This window comes from Osmerus mordax, chromosome 2 (genome assembly GCF_038355195.1).
Source record: "Osmerus mordax isolate fOsmMor3 chromosome 2, fOsmMor3.pri, whole genome shotgun sequence".
Taxonomy (NCBI): Eukaryota; Metazoa; Chordata; class Actinopteri; order Osmeriformes; family Osmeridae; genus Osmerus; species Osmerus mordax.
In genome coordinates, this window is record NC_090051.1 from 11,918,062 (window position 1) to 11,931,643 (window position 13,582).

Sequence of the window (13,582 nt, forward strand, 5' to 3'; positions counted from 1 at the left end):
AAAAGTACAATGGTTAAACTAATTCTAAGAATTAAACAATTTAAAATATAACAATTTAAAAAATAAAATATAAAAATAAGAGTAAGAATTTGAATGAGCAGCATGAGTGGGCAACTTAGTGCAATGAGAAAACTGTTCTGCCTTTCCCATACAATGTCACTTCTCTATCTTTTACGGCCCTGACGAGAACGTCGGTGTCCTTGGCTGTGAACCGCTCCTGGCTTGCGCCTGGAAAATTCGACATTATAATAGCAATCCGCCATGGAACAATCGCGCCTGCTCTTAAAGGGAATGTGAGATGATGCTCTGATTGGTTTATTGCACGTTACGCCCAAACCACACACATTAGTAATGTAGCTACTTCAGACCAACCCATTTTTGTTTTGTTCCCAGTGCAAAGTCATTTATCCCGCCGGTATAAGAGCAAAAGCGCCAGAGTCCCGCCCACAAAGTTACTTGCGCTTTGCGTTTTGATACTTGCGTTTCAGATCGTTAAAATAGGGCCCAGAGACACAAACATACAAACTCACACAGAGACATACATATACACAGAGACACACCCTCACACAGACACACACATAAACATAGACACACAAATGAGATGGACGGTGAGATGGAGAAGTGCTAGCTACCTTACATACCTGGTCATTGTCCTCCAGTTGGGACACGTCTCTGCCACAGGCCTGGGCGATCCTCTTGCCTGCCACCAGGTTGCCCACTATCATAGAAGCAGGACCCACCTCTGCCCATGCCAGAGACATCACCATGTTTATCATCATCATCATGTTTATCATCATCATTTTCATTACCATGGTTATCATCATCATCATGTTTATCATCATCATCCTCATCACCATGGTTATCATCATCAACATCCTCATGTTTATCATCCTCTTCACCATGTTTATCATCATCTTCACCATGCTTATCATCATCACAATCATTATTACAAGGTATTCCCAGTATTGTGCCCCTGGTTCCTACCTGGCTGTTTCTGCCGGGGCTTGGGCAGGTTGGTGACACAGGTGTGGGGGCACATGAGGACATTGCAGGGGTGCAGCGCCCCATCCAGGAAGCGTTGCTTGGTCTCCGAGATGTGGATGCCCCCCAGTGGGGCTTTGGGGAGCGTGTTGGCAGGCACTAGGGCCAGGCAGTACAGACCCACCTGGTGGATGCTGTCTATGGCCTGGGAAACACATAGGAGAGGGCTCAGCTGTGAGAGCGTGTGTGTGTGCATGTCTGAGTGTGTGTGTGTATTGTTTTTGCGTAAGTGTTTCTTTGTGTGAGTGTTTCTGTGTGCTGTTTGTATGTGTGTTTCTGTGTGCTGTGTACGGTGTGTGTATCTGTTTGTTTGTTTGTGTGTGTGTGTGGTTTGGGTGTACTTGGAGAACACGGCTCATCCACTGGAAGCTGTCTTCCTCAGAGGCATCAGGCCTCTGCTCTGCCACTACCACAATCCTCTCATCATGGAGCACAGACACAGAGAACACCGCTATCCTGGAACACAACAAAACACTGGTATAACAACAACAATGGCTGACCGGCTGGTTGTTTGTGAATCTGGTTAGCTGGTTGGCTATGGTGCTTGCTGGCTGGCTATTTTTGTCCCTGCACCAAGTCTATGTACTGTATATGTTCTCCTACATCTCAGGCCGGTAGACAGCCCAGGCCGAGAGCTCCCTCACCTCCCCCTGTAGACAAACTTCATGGGCTCCACCGCCAGCGCCGTGGCAACCACGTCATCAGCGTTGTGTCTCCGCCCACTGACCACCATCAAGCCATCCATTTTACCCACGACAAACACCAGGTCATCCTGGAGATGAAACGCACACACACACAAACACACACACAGAGGAACACACGTATAAATACACACACAGGAACACACCATTAACACACATACACACACAAGCACATACAGCTGGAGAGCCCCACTATAAAAGCAGAGCCTAGATGAGAGCATACAGTGTGCTACTGACAGACAGACCAGTGAAGAGCTCACCGGTCCTATGAAGCCCAGAAGAGAAGTCCTGGTGAATGGACGATCACTGATAGGAGCTCCTGATAGAGTCACTGGGATGGTCTGAAAACACCAGAGAACACAGAGTATATATACTGTATCAACACACACACACGCTCATACACATGCATACACACACTCACACATACATACACACACATTCAGATGCTCAGCCTGTCGTGAGCATGATAATGCCCACCTCAAAGATGTTCTTGGTCATGCCAGGCAGGCCGTAGTAGGCCACACCAGTGCTGGCTGAGCTCACACAGATCTCCCCCACCTCGTCCGTCTGGCAGAGGTACGGTGTGCCCTCCACACGTACCACACACACCAGGGCTGTGGGCGCACAGTGATGACATCATATGCAGGATTAGACAGATGGGGGTGTCAGTAAGATATGACGGCAGCATGCAGGTGTGTGAAGGGGTGTAAAGGTGTGTGAAGGTATGATGGTAAAATACTGTAGTCGGTAGTATATAACTCTGTAGCTGGGGTGTAACTGTAGCTGGGGTGTATAACTGTAGCTTTGAGTGTATAACTGTAGCTGGGGTTTATAACTGTAGTTGGGGGTGTATAACTGTAGCTGGGGTGTGTAACTGTAGCTGGGGTGTATACCTGTAGCTAGGTGTATAACTCTGTAGCTGGGGTGTATAACTGTAGCTGGGTGTATAACTGTAGCTGGGTGTATAACTCTTTAGATGGGGTGTATAACTATAGCTGGGAGTGTATAATAGTAGCTGTTTGTATAACTCTGTAGCTAGGGGTGTAAAACTGTAGCTGCGGTATATAACTGTAGCTGGAGGTATATAACTGTAGCTGGGGTGTATCACTATAGCTGGGTGTATAACTCTGTAGCTGGGGGTGTATAACTGTAGGTGGGGGTGTATAATGAGCTGTACCTCCAGGCATGACCTGGCCCACATCCTGCACGCTAAGCACAGACAGCTTCTCCTCAGTGTCCACCCGGATCACACTGTGGCTCAGCCCCCCCATGGACAAAACTGCCTTCCCTGGGGGGGGCACACCCATCTCTGGGGGCCTGGGGGAGGGGGAGACAAAAAGGAGAAGGGAAGGAGGAGAGGGGGGAGAGGGAGAAGGGGATGGGGTTGAGATTGTGTTTGAGTGCGTGAGGTGTGACTTTGGTGTCACATTGTTGTAGTGGGATGTGCTGGGATACTGGGTGTAGTAGTAGCCACGTACCTGCGGAGGGCGACGGTCATAGCCTCAGCAGAGCTGGCGCACGGGCAGATCACCTCAGGACGAAGCCCCCGGGCCTGGAACACGTTGAGGAAGGCGTCGCAGGAGGATATTGACCCTGATGACACACACACAGACAAAAATCTGTATAAATCAACTCCTCCCTTTCATACAAGCCCAGTGTGTGAAGGTAAGTGTAGGTGTGTGAAGATGTGTGAAGGTGTGTGCAGGTGTGTGAAGGTGTGTCAGACTCACAGGGGTTGGCTCCGTCCGCCACAATGAGCATCCTGAGAGAACTGAGGCTGACGTCTCTCTGGTCTCTCTGGGCCAGCAGGGACCAGTGCATGTCCCTGGACTTCACCACCGCCACTCGTGCTACACAGACACACACACATGGTTACACATCACACACAGCCAACCACAGCTACCCACAAACAGCACTCAGAAGCCAATCACAACAGACCCCACACTGCTGAACAGCCAATCAGCAGGTCTGAGTGAGCTACACTCAGTCACTTTCCGAGCTTCCTTCCAAAGAAGTTTTGACCACCCATATGTCCACCGTCGACCAACCTCTCCAGCTCTCTCAAGGTGCTACACTCAACTATGTCATCTTTGCATCCCCAACCTCAGGTCTGACAGGAGTCAGTAAGGGTGAGACATAACCTGAGCTATTGCCATCTCTGAATGCATCTATTGGACATCTCTGAAATGGAGCGCTGCCCCAGTGTCACACAGCTCCCAGACAGGAAGTGAGGGCGTCCAGGAGAGGGGTGGAAGCTGGGAGAAGGTGGAAGGGGTGTGAGGGTGAGAGGGGGTTGCAGAAGGAGAGGGCGAGGTGGAGGAGGTGCCAGACTGAGAGGAGGGGTAGAGGAGGAAGGGGGCCCTCACCTTTGTACGTGTGAACTTTCTGGATCCAGGAAAGAGGATTGACTTTCATCAGGGAGTAGGGGATGCTGATCACGTGCATCCGGTTCATCACACTCTGCAGCCATGCAGCCAACACAAAACAAACACACGTAGAAAAACACATAAACACATCCACATGGTCACCACGGATACCAGTTCCAAGGGGTAGGGTGGAGGGGAAGGAAGGGAGTGGGGGACAAACAGAGAAGGAAGCTGTAGCAGGGTTAGTAACCGCTTCACTGTGCCACATGTTGCTGGAGACACGCCATCGTAGCACAGTGACTTACGTAACATGGTATCAGAACAGGTATGAGTGAGTGTGCGTGGATAAGCGTGTGTGTAATAGAGAGAGCGAGAAGGGAAGAGTGGTGTTTGTGGGAGAGAGCAAGAGAGAGACGGAGATAGATGTTAGTGTAAGTGTGTGTACTCTCAAAGGAAGCAACCACTCACGGTGAGAACTCCGTGCCACAGCCCTGAGTCTCTCTTGAAGTCCAGGACATTGGTGATGGTTTCAGCTGCAGCAAAAACACAGCTTAAATTAAAATACTATACATACATAGCCTCACTTACAATATTATACATACACAGCCTCACAATATTCACAAACACAGTCTAACTTAGAATACTACATTTAGAATACTACATTTCCTACTCTAATACAATACTACACTCCCAGCCCTGAGACTGCTCCCTAGTTAGGGTGGAACTAGGACAGCAGAAGAGAATCGTCTTTACCCCTCCTCCTCCTTCAACTCCCAAGCAGAGGATAGAGGCTGCCTCTACTCCTCCTCCTCCACTTCCCTGATAGACTCCCTAGTCCCGTCAGAGAAAGTAGAAAGTAGTTGTGTGGAGAGGGCTGATGGGAAATTGTGTTTACCTTCAGTATAGCCACAGGCCTGTGTGAGGGCGTGGCAGTGAGCCAGCATGGCTGAGTGAGACACAGTGATGCCCATGGTGCTGCCCTCCTTACTGGTCTTGTACTGGACACACACACACAGACACACAAATACGTAGAGACACATACAAAAACACACATTTAACTGTTAGATTTCCATTAAGAAAGGGGAGTTAAAGAGTTGACGATGTGGAGCTTGCTGCGGCTCCACTTACCTCTATATAAGCAATGTCGTCGCTAGCTTCTCGTATCAGAGGGTGCCAGTCTTTAGGGGGCTTCACAACGTGTTTACCGTCTGTTACAAACCAGAGCAGCCGTGGCCAGCCTGCTCACACACATACACACAAGTATGCACACAGACGCATACACACACAACGTGTGTAAAAAGAAACACAAACAAGCATGATAGTGAAAACCATAATATAGAATCATGCGACGGTTGAGAGTGAGGGCCGGGCTTGTCATACCTTTGAAGGTGGCCACCTCCCCTGTCTGAGCTTTGGGCAGTCCTTTCTGACAGGCGTCTGTGGTCAGTGCCAACGTCACGCCACAGCTCCCCAACAGGAAGCCGATCTGTTGACTTCCTGCATCCTGACGGTTGAGAGGAGAAGGTTGGTAAGGACATCAAGGAGGCTGTAGCCTGGCTCTCAGACATAATTAAACCTGTTTGATGTATTTAACGAATTTGGATGGGCTGATCGGAAGAGAGAAAAGGGAAAAAGTGAGAGAGAATGAACCAAAGAAAGGAAGGAATAATTTGTTTTACCTCTGAGCCTGTGTTTCTTTTTGAATGGGCATGTGTGTATGTTTTAGGGTGTGTGTTCTTATCTGTGTGTGCCCGAGTGTGTGTGAACACACTCGGGAGGTGTGTGTGTGTGAAAACTCCACACACACACCTCCCGCCAGCTTCCCAGTAAAAAAGAAAAAATTAGTAAGGCAGCTTCTGCAGAAGGGGGCGCTGTTGACCTTCCAGGTGGAGCTCAGAATGGCATAGCAGATCTCAGAGTGGTAACTTCAGTGCAATAAGGCAGTTTAGCTAACTCCATAAGCATATGAACTGAACACACTCTCCTGTGGAAGTGCAAAGAGGTTCCCTAGGATCTATAAAATTGTATTTGACAAACTTTGATGTGACAACTGGGAGCTGTAGTCTGTGTGTAGGAGAGGGGTTGTCTGTTTAACACGCACGCGTGTTTGTGTGCGAGTGTGTATGTGTCAAATGACCACTGCTGGTGATGACAGGTTTTAATCCCAAAACCATGGGTTTCCCCGTTATGTCCAAGCATTCACACTACTAGACTATAATGCTGTATAGTCTTATTGAATATTACACATTACTAATTCTTTATAATCAATATCTTCCCTTGTAGATCATTCCCTTATTCATCATGCAGGAGCAATTCCCTTTTCAAACCATAGTATAGGGAAGACTTATGAATATTAGCAACCGTAAGCTACACATGGTACCACGGATGTCACAATACTACGGACAAGGAAATAGGTCATCCATCTTTTTTACCTTTCCCTGCTTACTGTCTCCTATCTTAAGCGGATTGAAGTCTTTCCCAGTCCTATAGCAGGGGTATTAACACAATTCGAAATGATTTATGGAAGATCATATGTAATACCACAACTTAAACCTTTCACATAGCATGATGAAGAGGCGGATCAAAACGTTAACCGATTTTATAAAAAATGCTAACTAGAAAAGAGATATCTTCTGCTAAATTCTGTTCCAGGTGAAGCAGTAAACCAAAGAGTGGATGAGTCAAACAGTATGTGTGTGTGTGACTGAGGAACTGTCTGTTTACCTTGCGAATGGGTGTGTACATGTGTGCCTGTACTGTATGTGTGTGTATGTGTGTGTGTGACTAATAACTTGTTTGTTTACTTTGCGTGTGTGCATCTGTGTATGAGGTGTTGTCTAAATGGTGTGTGTGGGTGAGGAGTGGTCTGTTTACTTTGTGTGTGTGCCTCATCTTGTGTTTACCTTGTGTGTGTGTGTGTGTTTACCTTGTGAGTGTGTGTGTTTACCTTGCGTGTGAGAGGCACCTCGATAGGCACAGGCACCAGTTCTGCTAGCAGGCAGCCATAGAACGCTACCATGAACATCACAGGATCATTGTTGGGGAACACCAGAGCAACCTACACACACACACACACATGTACACACAAAAGAAACCCAGAGCAGTTTGGTAAATGTGCCATTCAAGAACTACAGACCTACCTGCATTACACACATACACTAACACACATGTATATGTGAGGAGTGTTTATGTAGGAGGAGTGTGTGAGCAGTGTGTATGCAGCTCATACCCGGTCCCCAGGCATCAGCAGGGGTTCGTTCCTCGTGCTCAGCTTGTTCAGGAGGGTGTAGGCCAGCTTCACACTCCGTGTCCAAAGCTTACCTGGAGAGACACACGCACACAACCATAACTTTTACCAACACAACCTCTCTCTGACATTCTGTCTGTCTGTCTGTCCGTACATTAGTCTGTCTGTCTGTCTGTCTGTCTGTCTCTCTGTAGGTAACACAAGTTGTCTCTCTTAATCCCAAGTGTGGTGTGAAGGTACCTACCGTAGGTGAGGGTGTAGACAGGCTTTCCAGCATTGTCCAGAGCCGTTAGGCAGGGGCTCTTGGGCTGAGTGGTGCCCCAGCGATGGAGGGCCGCAGGCAAGGAGGGGGGCCAGTTGGTCCCCACCCCCAGGGGGTCCCCGCCCAGGGGGCTCATCTGTTGCCCCTCTGCCCGCGGCTGGTTGGGGTCCGGCTGCTGGACTACAAGTAAGGAGAAGGAGAGGGAACGTGTCAGGTCAATGTTAAACATCTCAAATGTTGGTTAGTGCAGAGACAGTATGGTTATTGATCTGGGGTTTGGAGACGCGTACTCATACAGAACTCTGTACTGTCTGTGTGCATTTGTGTGTGAGTGTTTTGGTTTGCATGTGTGGGTATGTGTTGAGTGTGTGAGTTATGCATGTGTTTGTGTATGCCTTTGTGTAGCCCTAACCCTCACAGTACCCTAGCTGTGAATCCCCCCCCCCCCCCCCCAGATATATTTGATGAGACAGGAGTAGGAAGGACTCAGGGAGACAGAGATGTGAAGAGGGACAGTTGACCCTCACCGTCCAGGAGCTCCTCGCAGTCATCCACAAAGAACTCCCGCAGCGGGGGCCTCTTGGGTCTCTTCAGGGTGTTCAGTAGCTGCTGGATCTTAGAGGACACTCTGCTGTTGACAGGGACACCTGCATGCACACCGGAGAGGGGGGGGAAGGGAGAGATGGAGGAATGGTGGCAGAGTGGGGAGGCGGGAGCATTAGCAGAGATGGGGATATGAGGGAAGGTGGAGAAGGAGATGAAGGACAAAAACAGGTACACAGAGGAAGACAGTGTGAAAAAGAAAAAGGAGACACAGACAGGAAAATGGAGAAGGGGATGGAAAAGTGGAGAAGCAGACAAGAAGAAGGAGAGACAGATAAGATAGAAGATAGGATGATGAAGTTAGGAATGGGTAAGGATGATGTAATATGAAGAACAGATTGGTAGGTCAGAGAACAGAGAGATGGGATGGAGGGATATATAGGGGGTAGGGAAGGGAGGAAAGGAGGAACAGATATCAGAATAAAAGAGAAAAGGTCAGTGGTCACGAGACGGACCCATCACCCAGCTGTCAATCAAGCTGACACTCCCACCCTCTCCAGTCACCTGGAGGTCAGAGAGAGCTGCTGCTACTGAGCATTCTCCCTGGAGACAAATGACCTGATGACTAGAGGACTCAGAGAGTCTGAGGAGAGAGGCCTGCTACCTAGCAACACAAGGGTCCTCAGTCACCCCATGAGTCATTCATGAGGTGCCTTTCTGAGAAACCCGTTTTAAAATGCTCATTTAAAAGGAGAGTCAGCTACATTCTTGCTACATTTACATCAGAGGATGGATGGATGTGCCTCTGTTGCCTATATAAGAAATGCCTGTTCCAAAATGCTGTCTCATCTAAATGCAAATATAGATCCAATTTGTTTAAGTTTGTGAGTGTGACTTGAATGTAGTTGTGTGTCAACATAAAATATGGCAGTTACAACTTCAAAACACATCAACACAAGCGGGCAGAAGTAAACATAGACTTATAACTTAGCACGTTGAAAAAAAGCAATGCAAAACAAAAAACAAGAAAACAAGTAGACAGAGGCAACACATAAGAGAGGTTTTTGTTCTTTTGTCCCACAGTGCCGAGAGAGCAGCCCAGACCCGCCTCTGTCCCTCGCAGGGTGAGGTTATTTGTGGAAGAATACCACATTCTTCCCCGGATGCTAGTTCTGCTGTGACATAATGACTCTGTCTCAGAGTGGAGACTGGGGCCACAGCTGCAGTCTGCCAGCCTCCACACCCCACCCAGCCTCCACTCCCTCCCCAGCCATGCACCTCCCCCGTCCCTCCAGCATCCCTCGGCCCTAGTCCCGTCATCCTAGCCACCCCATTCCCCAGCCCTTCAGCTTCCCTATGCCCCAGCCCGCCCATTCAGCCTGGGGTGGTGTGTAGTGAGTCAGGAATGGGTTGGTGGCGGGAGATGGCAGGTGTCAACGGAACTCCTGGAGGGAAAATTACAGTCCAGCCCTGTCAGACAGAGCTCATCTGAGACCAGGGGGGGCCTGGAACCTACAATCTTGCTGTTAATGACAACCAAGTCCTTTAAAAAGACCCATTACTTGCAAGCAATGACTAGTATTAGCCAACAACTGACTTAACCCCTGTAATGACAAACACAGACATCAACGAGCCAAAACACAACCTTTGTTATCCCAACGGTCATTTTAAACGGTTAATCTGCACAAGACAGTCAGATACACAGAAATAAACTCAGCGCAGTTTGTTAAATGTGCCATTCAAGGACTACAGGCCTGCTCATATTACCACACATACACACAGGCATCAGACATATGGACAGTCAGTTGGCGTGAAAGCAGAGGCATATGCACACACACTAACACACACACACGCAGAGCTTTAAGGATGGATATAAATACCAGGTGTTACATCAAGGGCTCCATCAGCTCTCCAGTCAAACTCTGTAGCTGGAGGAGAGACACGCCAGGGTCAGGGTCAGAGGAGAGACACACCAGGGTCAGGGTCAGAGGAGAGACATGACAGGGTCAGGGTCAGAGGAGAGACACGTCAGGGTCAGGGTCAGAGGAGGGACACGCCAGGGTCAGGGTCAGAGGAGAGACACACCAGGGTCAGGGTCAGAGGAGAGACATGACAGGGTCAGGGTCAGAGGAGAGACATGACAGGGTTAGGGTCAGAGGAGAGACACGTCAGGGTCAGGGTCAGAGGAGGGGCACATCAGGGTCAGGGGAGAGACACATCAGGGTCAGAGGAGGGACACACCAGGGTCAGGGTCAGACACACCAGGGTCAGGGTCAGAGGAGAGACATGACAGGGTCAGGGTCAGAGGAGAGACATGACAGGGTCAGGGTCAGAGGAGAGACACGTCAGGGTCAGAGGAGGGACACGCCAGGGTCAGAGGAGGGGCACATCAGGGTCAGGGTCAGAGGAGGGACACATCAGGGTCAGAGGAGGGGCACATCAGGGTCAGGGTCAGAGGAGGGACACATCAGGGTCAGAGGAGGGACACACCAGGGTCAGGGTCAGAGGAGGGACACATCGGGGTCAGGGTCAGAGGAGGGACACGTCAGGGTCAGAGGAGGGACACACCAGGGTCAGAGGAGGGACACACCAGGGTCAGGGTCAGAGGAGGGACACATCGGGGTCAGGGTCAGAGGAGGGACACGCCAGGGTCAGAGGAGGGACACGTAGGGGTCAGGGTCAGAGGAGGGACACGTCAGGGTCAGAGGAGGGACACGTCAGGGTCAGGGTCAGAGGAGGGACACGCCAGGGTCAGAGGAGGGACACGCCAGGGTCAGGGGAGAGGGTCACACAGACTTTGACGCAACACTCTCACTATTGATTGCACCTCACTTTGGATAAACATGCCGGGTAAATGACATGTAAATGTACTGTATGATGACCTAAGTTCTCTGTTCTGTTAAGATGTGGTGTGTGTGTGTTACTGGGTGTGTGTGTGTATGTGTGTTTGCAAATGAAGGTATGACCTACAGCATAGAAACTGTGATATTGAGGCATATGGTTTGTTTTACTGGTCATTCACTGTTAACATACACACACAAACACACTCTCTCACACACATACACACACAGGACATCTGAAGGAGATGGGGGAGAGGGAGGTAGAGATGGAGGGAGGGTGCGCTGTTGCCATGGTAACGGGTTGCTGAGGGGTGAAATGTGTGGAACTCACCATCTGCGGTCTCCATGGCGCTGGCGTGGTTGAAGCCCCGGGGGACCCCTCTGACGGAGCCCACCTGGGGAGACTCGCCGTGCAGCGAGCGCTCTGATAGGCCAGTCACGTCCGGGGGGGCCGAGTGGTTATCTGTGATGATGGGAGGGGGGTGTCAGGAGTTCAAAAGGTCAAAGGCTATGTCCTTAAGGTCAGGGCTGGGGCCCACTTAGCATGAACAGTGTAGTGTGTGTGTTGTTAATGAGCTGAAGAGAGGGGCTCTCTGTCTGTATCTGCAATTGTATAAGTAGTGCCGTTAGATGGGGGTTTTATTTCCAGTTTCCAGTTCCAATCTATCTTCTCCTAGCCTGGGAAGCAGACCAATCTGCAAGCTCATGGTTAGTCTGCTCTGGCAGATGAGTCTGGATACCCTCCCTTTCAAACAGATTTCCTTCCGGCATGAAAAGTGCCCGACAAATCACAATCGTTTATCTGATATGGGATGAGTTTGATACAATGACTGAACAGAAGAGTACCGTTGAGAAGGGAATTTTTTCAAACAAACAAGAAGACATTTTGTTGCTCTGATTGGTTGCATCTATCAAATTTTAGTGCTTCCACTGACATTTTGGTCCTTGCCTGTTGATCCCACTTCTTGAATCACAAAAATCAGCTGAGAGGTTCCAGACTAAAACACATTTGCGAACTGGTCTGGTGACGCCAGGCTAGTCTATCCACTCACTGACATCGTTGTCTGTTTCTGGCCAAGAACATGGTGAGCTATGTTTATGCCTTGTGTAATCTGATTCATTTATTTATACAGGCTGATTAAGACCATGAATGAACGTGTCTTTATTTATCTCTGTCATGCTCAGGGTTCTACCCTAGACTTACCAGTAGGGCAGCACTGGTGCAAACACAGTGGGAAGTGAGTGGAGGTCGAGGGGTGTGTCAGGAGACAAGCACCTTGACTTGGCTGAATAGGTAAGGAGGAAGAGAGGATGTGAATCTCTATTTCTCTCTCTCCCTTCCTCTCACTCTCTCTCCCTCTCTCTATTACCCCCCCTCCCTGTCTGTCTCTCTTGCTTTCTATTTTTATCTCTCTGTCTTTCTCTTTAGCTAACTATCAATCTCTATTGCTCTAAAAGAGAGGAGTCTCTATCTCCAGAAGGGAGGAGTCTCTACCTCCAGAAGGGAGGAGTCTCAACCTCCAGAAGAGAGGAGTCTCAACCTCCAGAAGAGAGGAGTCTATCTCCAGAAGGGAGGAGTCTCTACTTCCAGAAGGGAGGACTCTCAACCTCCAGAAGAGAGGAGTCTATCTCCAGAAGGGAGGAGTCTCTACTTCCAGAAAGGAGGAGTCTCTAACTCCAGAAGGGAGGAGTCTCTATCTCAGAAGGGAGGAGTCTCTATCTCTGCCTCAGAGGAGAGGGATGGGTGATGACTGACAGGCCGGCAGGATAAGCACAAAGTCACCTGCTCTGCTATCTGTCTGTGTGTGTGTCTGTGTTGGGTTTAGGTCTCATGTTACACTCTCTGTTCAACAGCAGGGCTAGGTGAGGGTGTCTGTAAAGGGGGCGGGTCTCCATCTGGATGCTGATTGGTCACTGACCTAGCTGGGTGTGTGCCATGAGGTCGGCCAGGGCCGTGACGGCAGCGTTGGCGTTGGCGGCGTGGGCGGCCCTCCCTCCCGGGTGGGATGATGTGGATGAGGCTGAGGATGATGTGGACGAGCCCTGGATGACGCGGTTAAACCAGTGCTCTACAGTGGAGTGGGAACCCTGGTAGGGCGTGGAGGTGGTGTGGAGCCGTCCCTGGCGCCGCAGCGAGCCCTCGTCCTCCGACGCAGAGGAGGTGTCTGTGTGGTCAAGATACAGGCAGCAGGTCAGGGTCAAGGTCAGGGGATTAAGGTCACAAGGTCACAGGGACAGGATACAGAGAAAGAGACAGGGCCAGGATGATGAAGTTGATGATTGACACCAGGGTGTTACCATAGCAACATGGTTCACCTGCTCATGAAGGCTTGTCACCCTCAGTGTACTGGTCATATACAGCTATGTACTACACGCAGTATACAGATATATACTTGTATACTATACACTCTATATACGGATATACTTGTATACTTATATACTGATATATACTACATGTCAGTATACTGACATATACTTCTATACTATACACTCCATATACGGATATATACTACATATCAGTATACTGATATATACTTTTATACTATACACTCTATTTACTGATATACAGTATACTTACACTA

The 13,582-nt window shown here is 49.3% G+C and overlaps 1 protein-coding gene across 2 annotated transcripts in view; it reads right to left on the reverse strand.

Moving 5' to 3' along the window:
• dip2a (disco-interacting protein 2 homolog A) overlaps positions 1-13,582 on the reverse strand; it is a 72,762-nt gene that overhangs the window by 12,440 nt on the left and 46,740 nt on the right. For both annotated transcript variants that reach the window (XR_010879318.1, XM_067259768.1), the window contains exons 5-24: positions 12,920-13,165; positions 11,332-11,463; positions 8,145-8,264; positions 7,600-7,797; positions 7,338-7,429; positions 7,056-7,166; positions 5,489-5,612; positions 5,237-5,346; positions 5,004-5,106; positions 4,577-4,641; positions 4,109-4,202; positions 3,473-3,592; positions 3,221-3,335; positions 2,920-3,059; positions 2,220-2,356; positions 2,003-2,083; positions 1,686-1,813; positions 1,383-1,497; positions 985-1,186; positions 642-742 (exon numbers count right to left, since the gene is read on the reverse strand). Coding sequence is in view for 1 of the 2 variants with exons in the window: in XM_067259768.1 (XP_067115869.1) it covers positions 642-742; positions 985-1,186; positions 1,383-1,497; positions 1,686-1,813; positions 2,003-2,083; positions 2,220-2,356; positions 2,920-3,059; positions 3,221-3,335; positions 3,473-3,592; positions 4,109-4,202; positions 4,577-4,641; positions 5,004-5,106; positions 5,237-5,346; positions 5,489-5,612; positions 7,056-7,166; positions 7,338-7,429; positions 7,600-7,797; positions 8,145-8,264; positions 11,332-11,463; positions 12,920-13,165 (2,534 nt within the window). In the remaining variant the exon portion in view is untranslated. The remainder of the gene's footprint in view (positions 1-641; positions 743-984; positions 1,187-1,382; positions 1,498-1,685; positions 1,814-2,002; positions 2,084-2,219; positions 2,357-2,919; positions 3,060-3,220; positions 3,336-3,472; positions 3,593-4,108; positions 4,203-4,576; positions 4,642-5,003; positions 5,107-5,236; positions 5,347-5,488; positions 5,613-7,055; positions 7,167-7,337; positions 7,430-7,599; positions 7,798-8,144; positions 8,265-11,331; positions 11,464-12,919; positions 13,166-13,582) is intronic.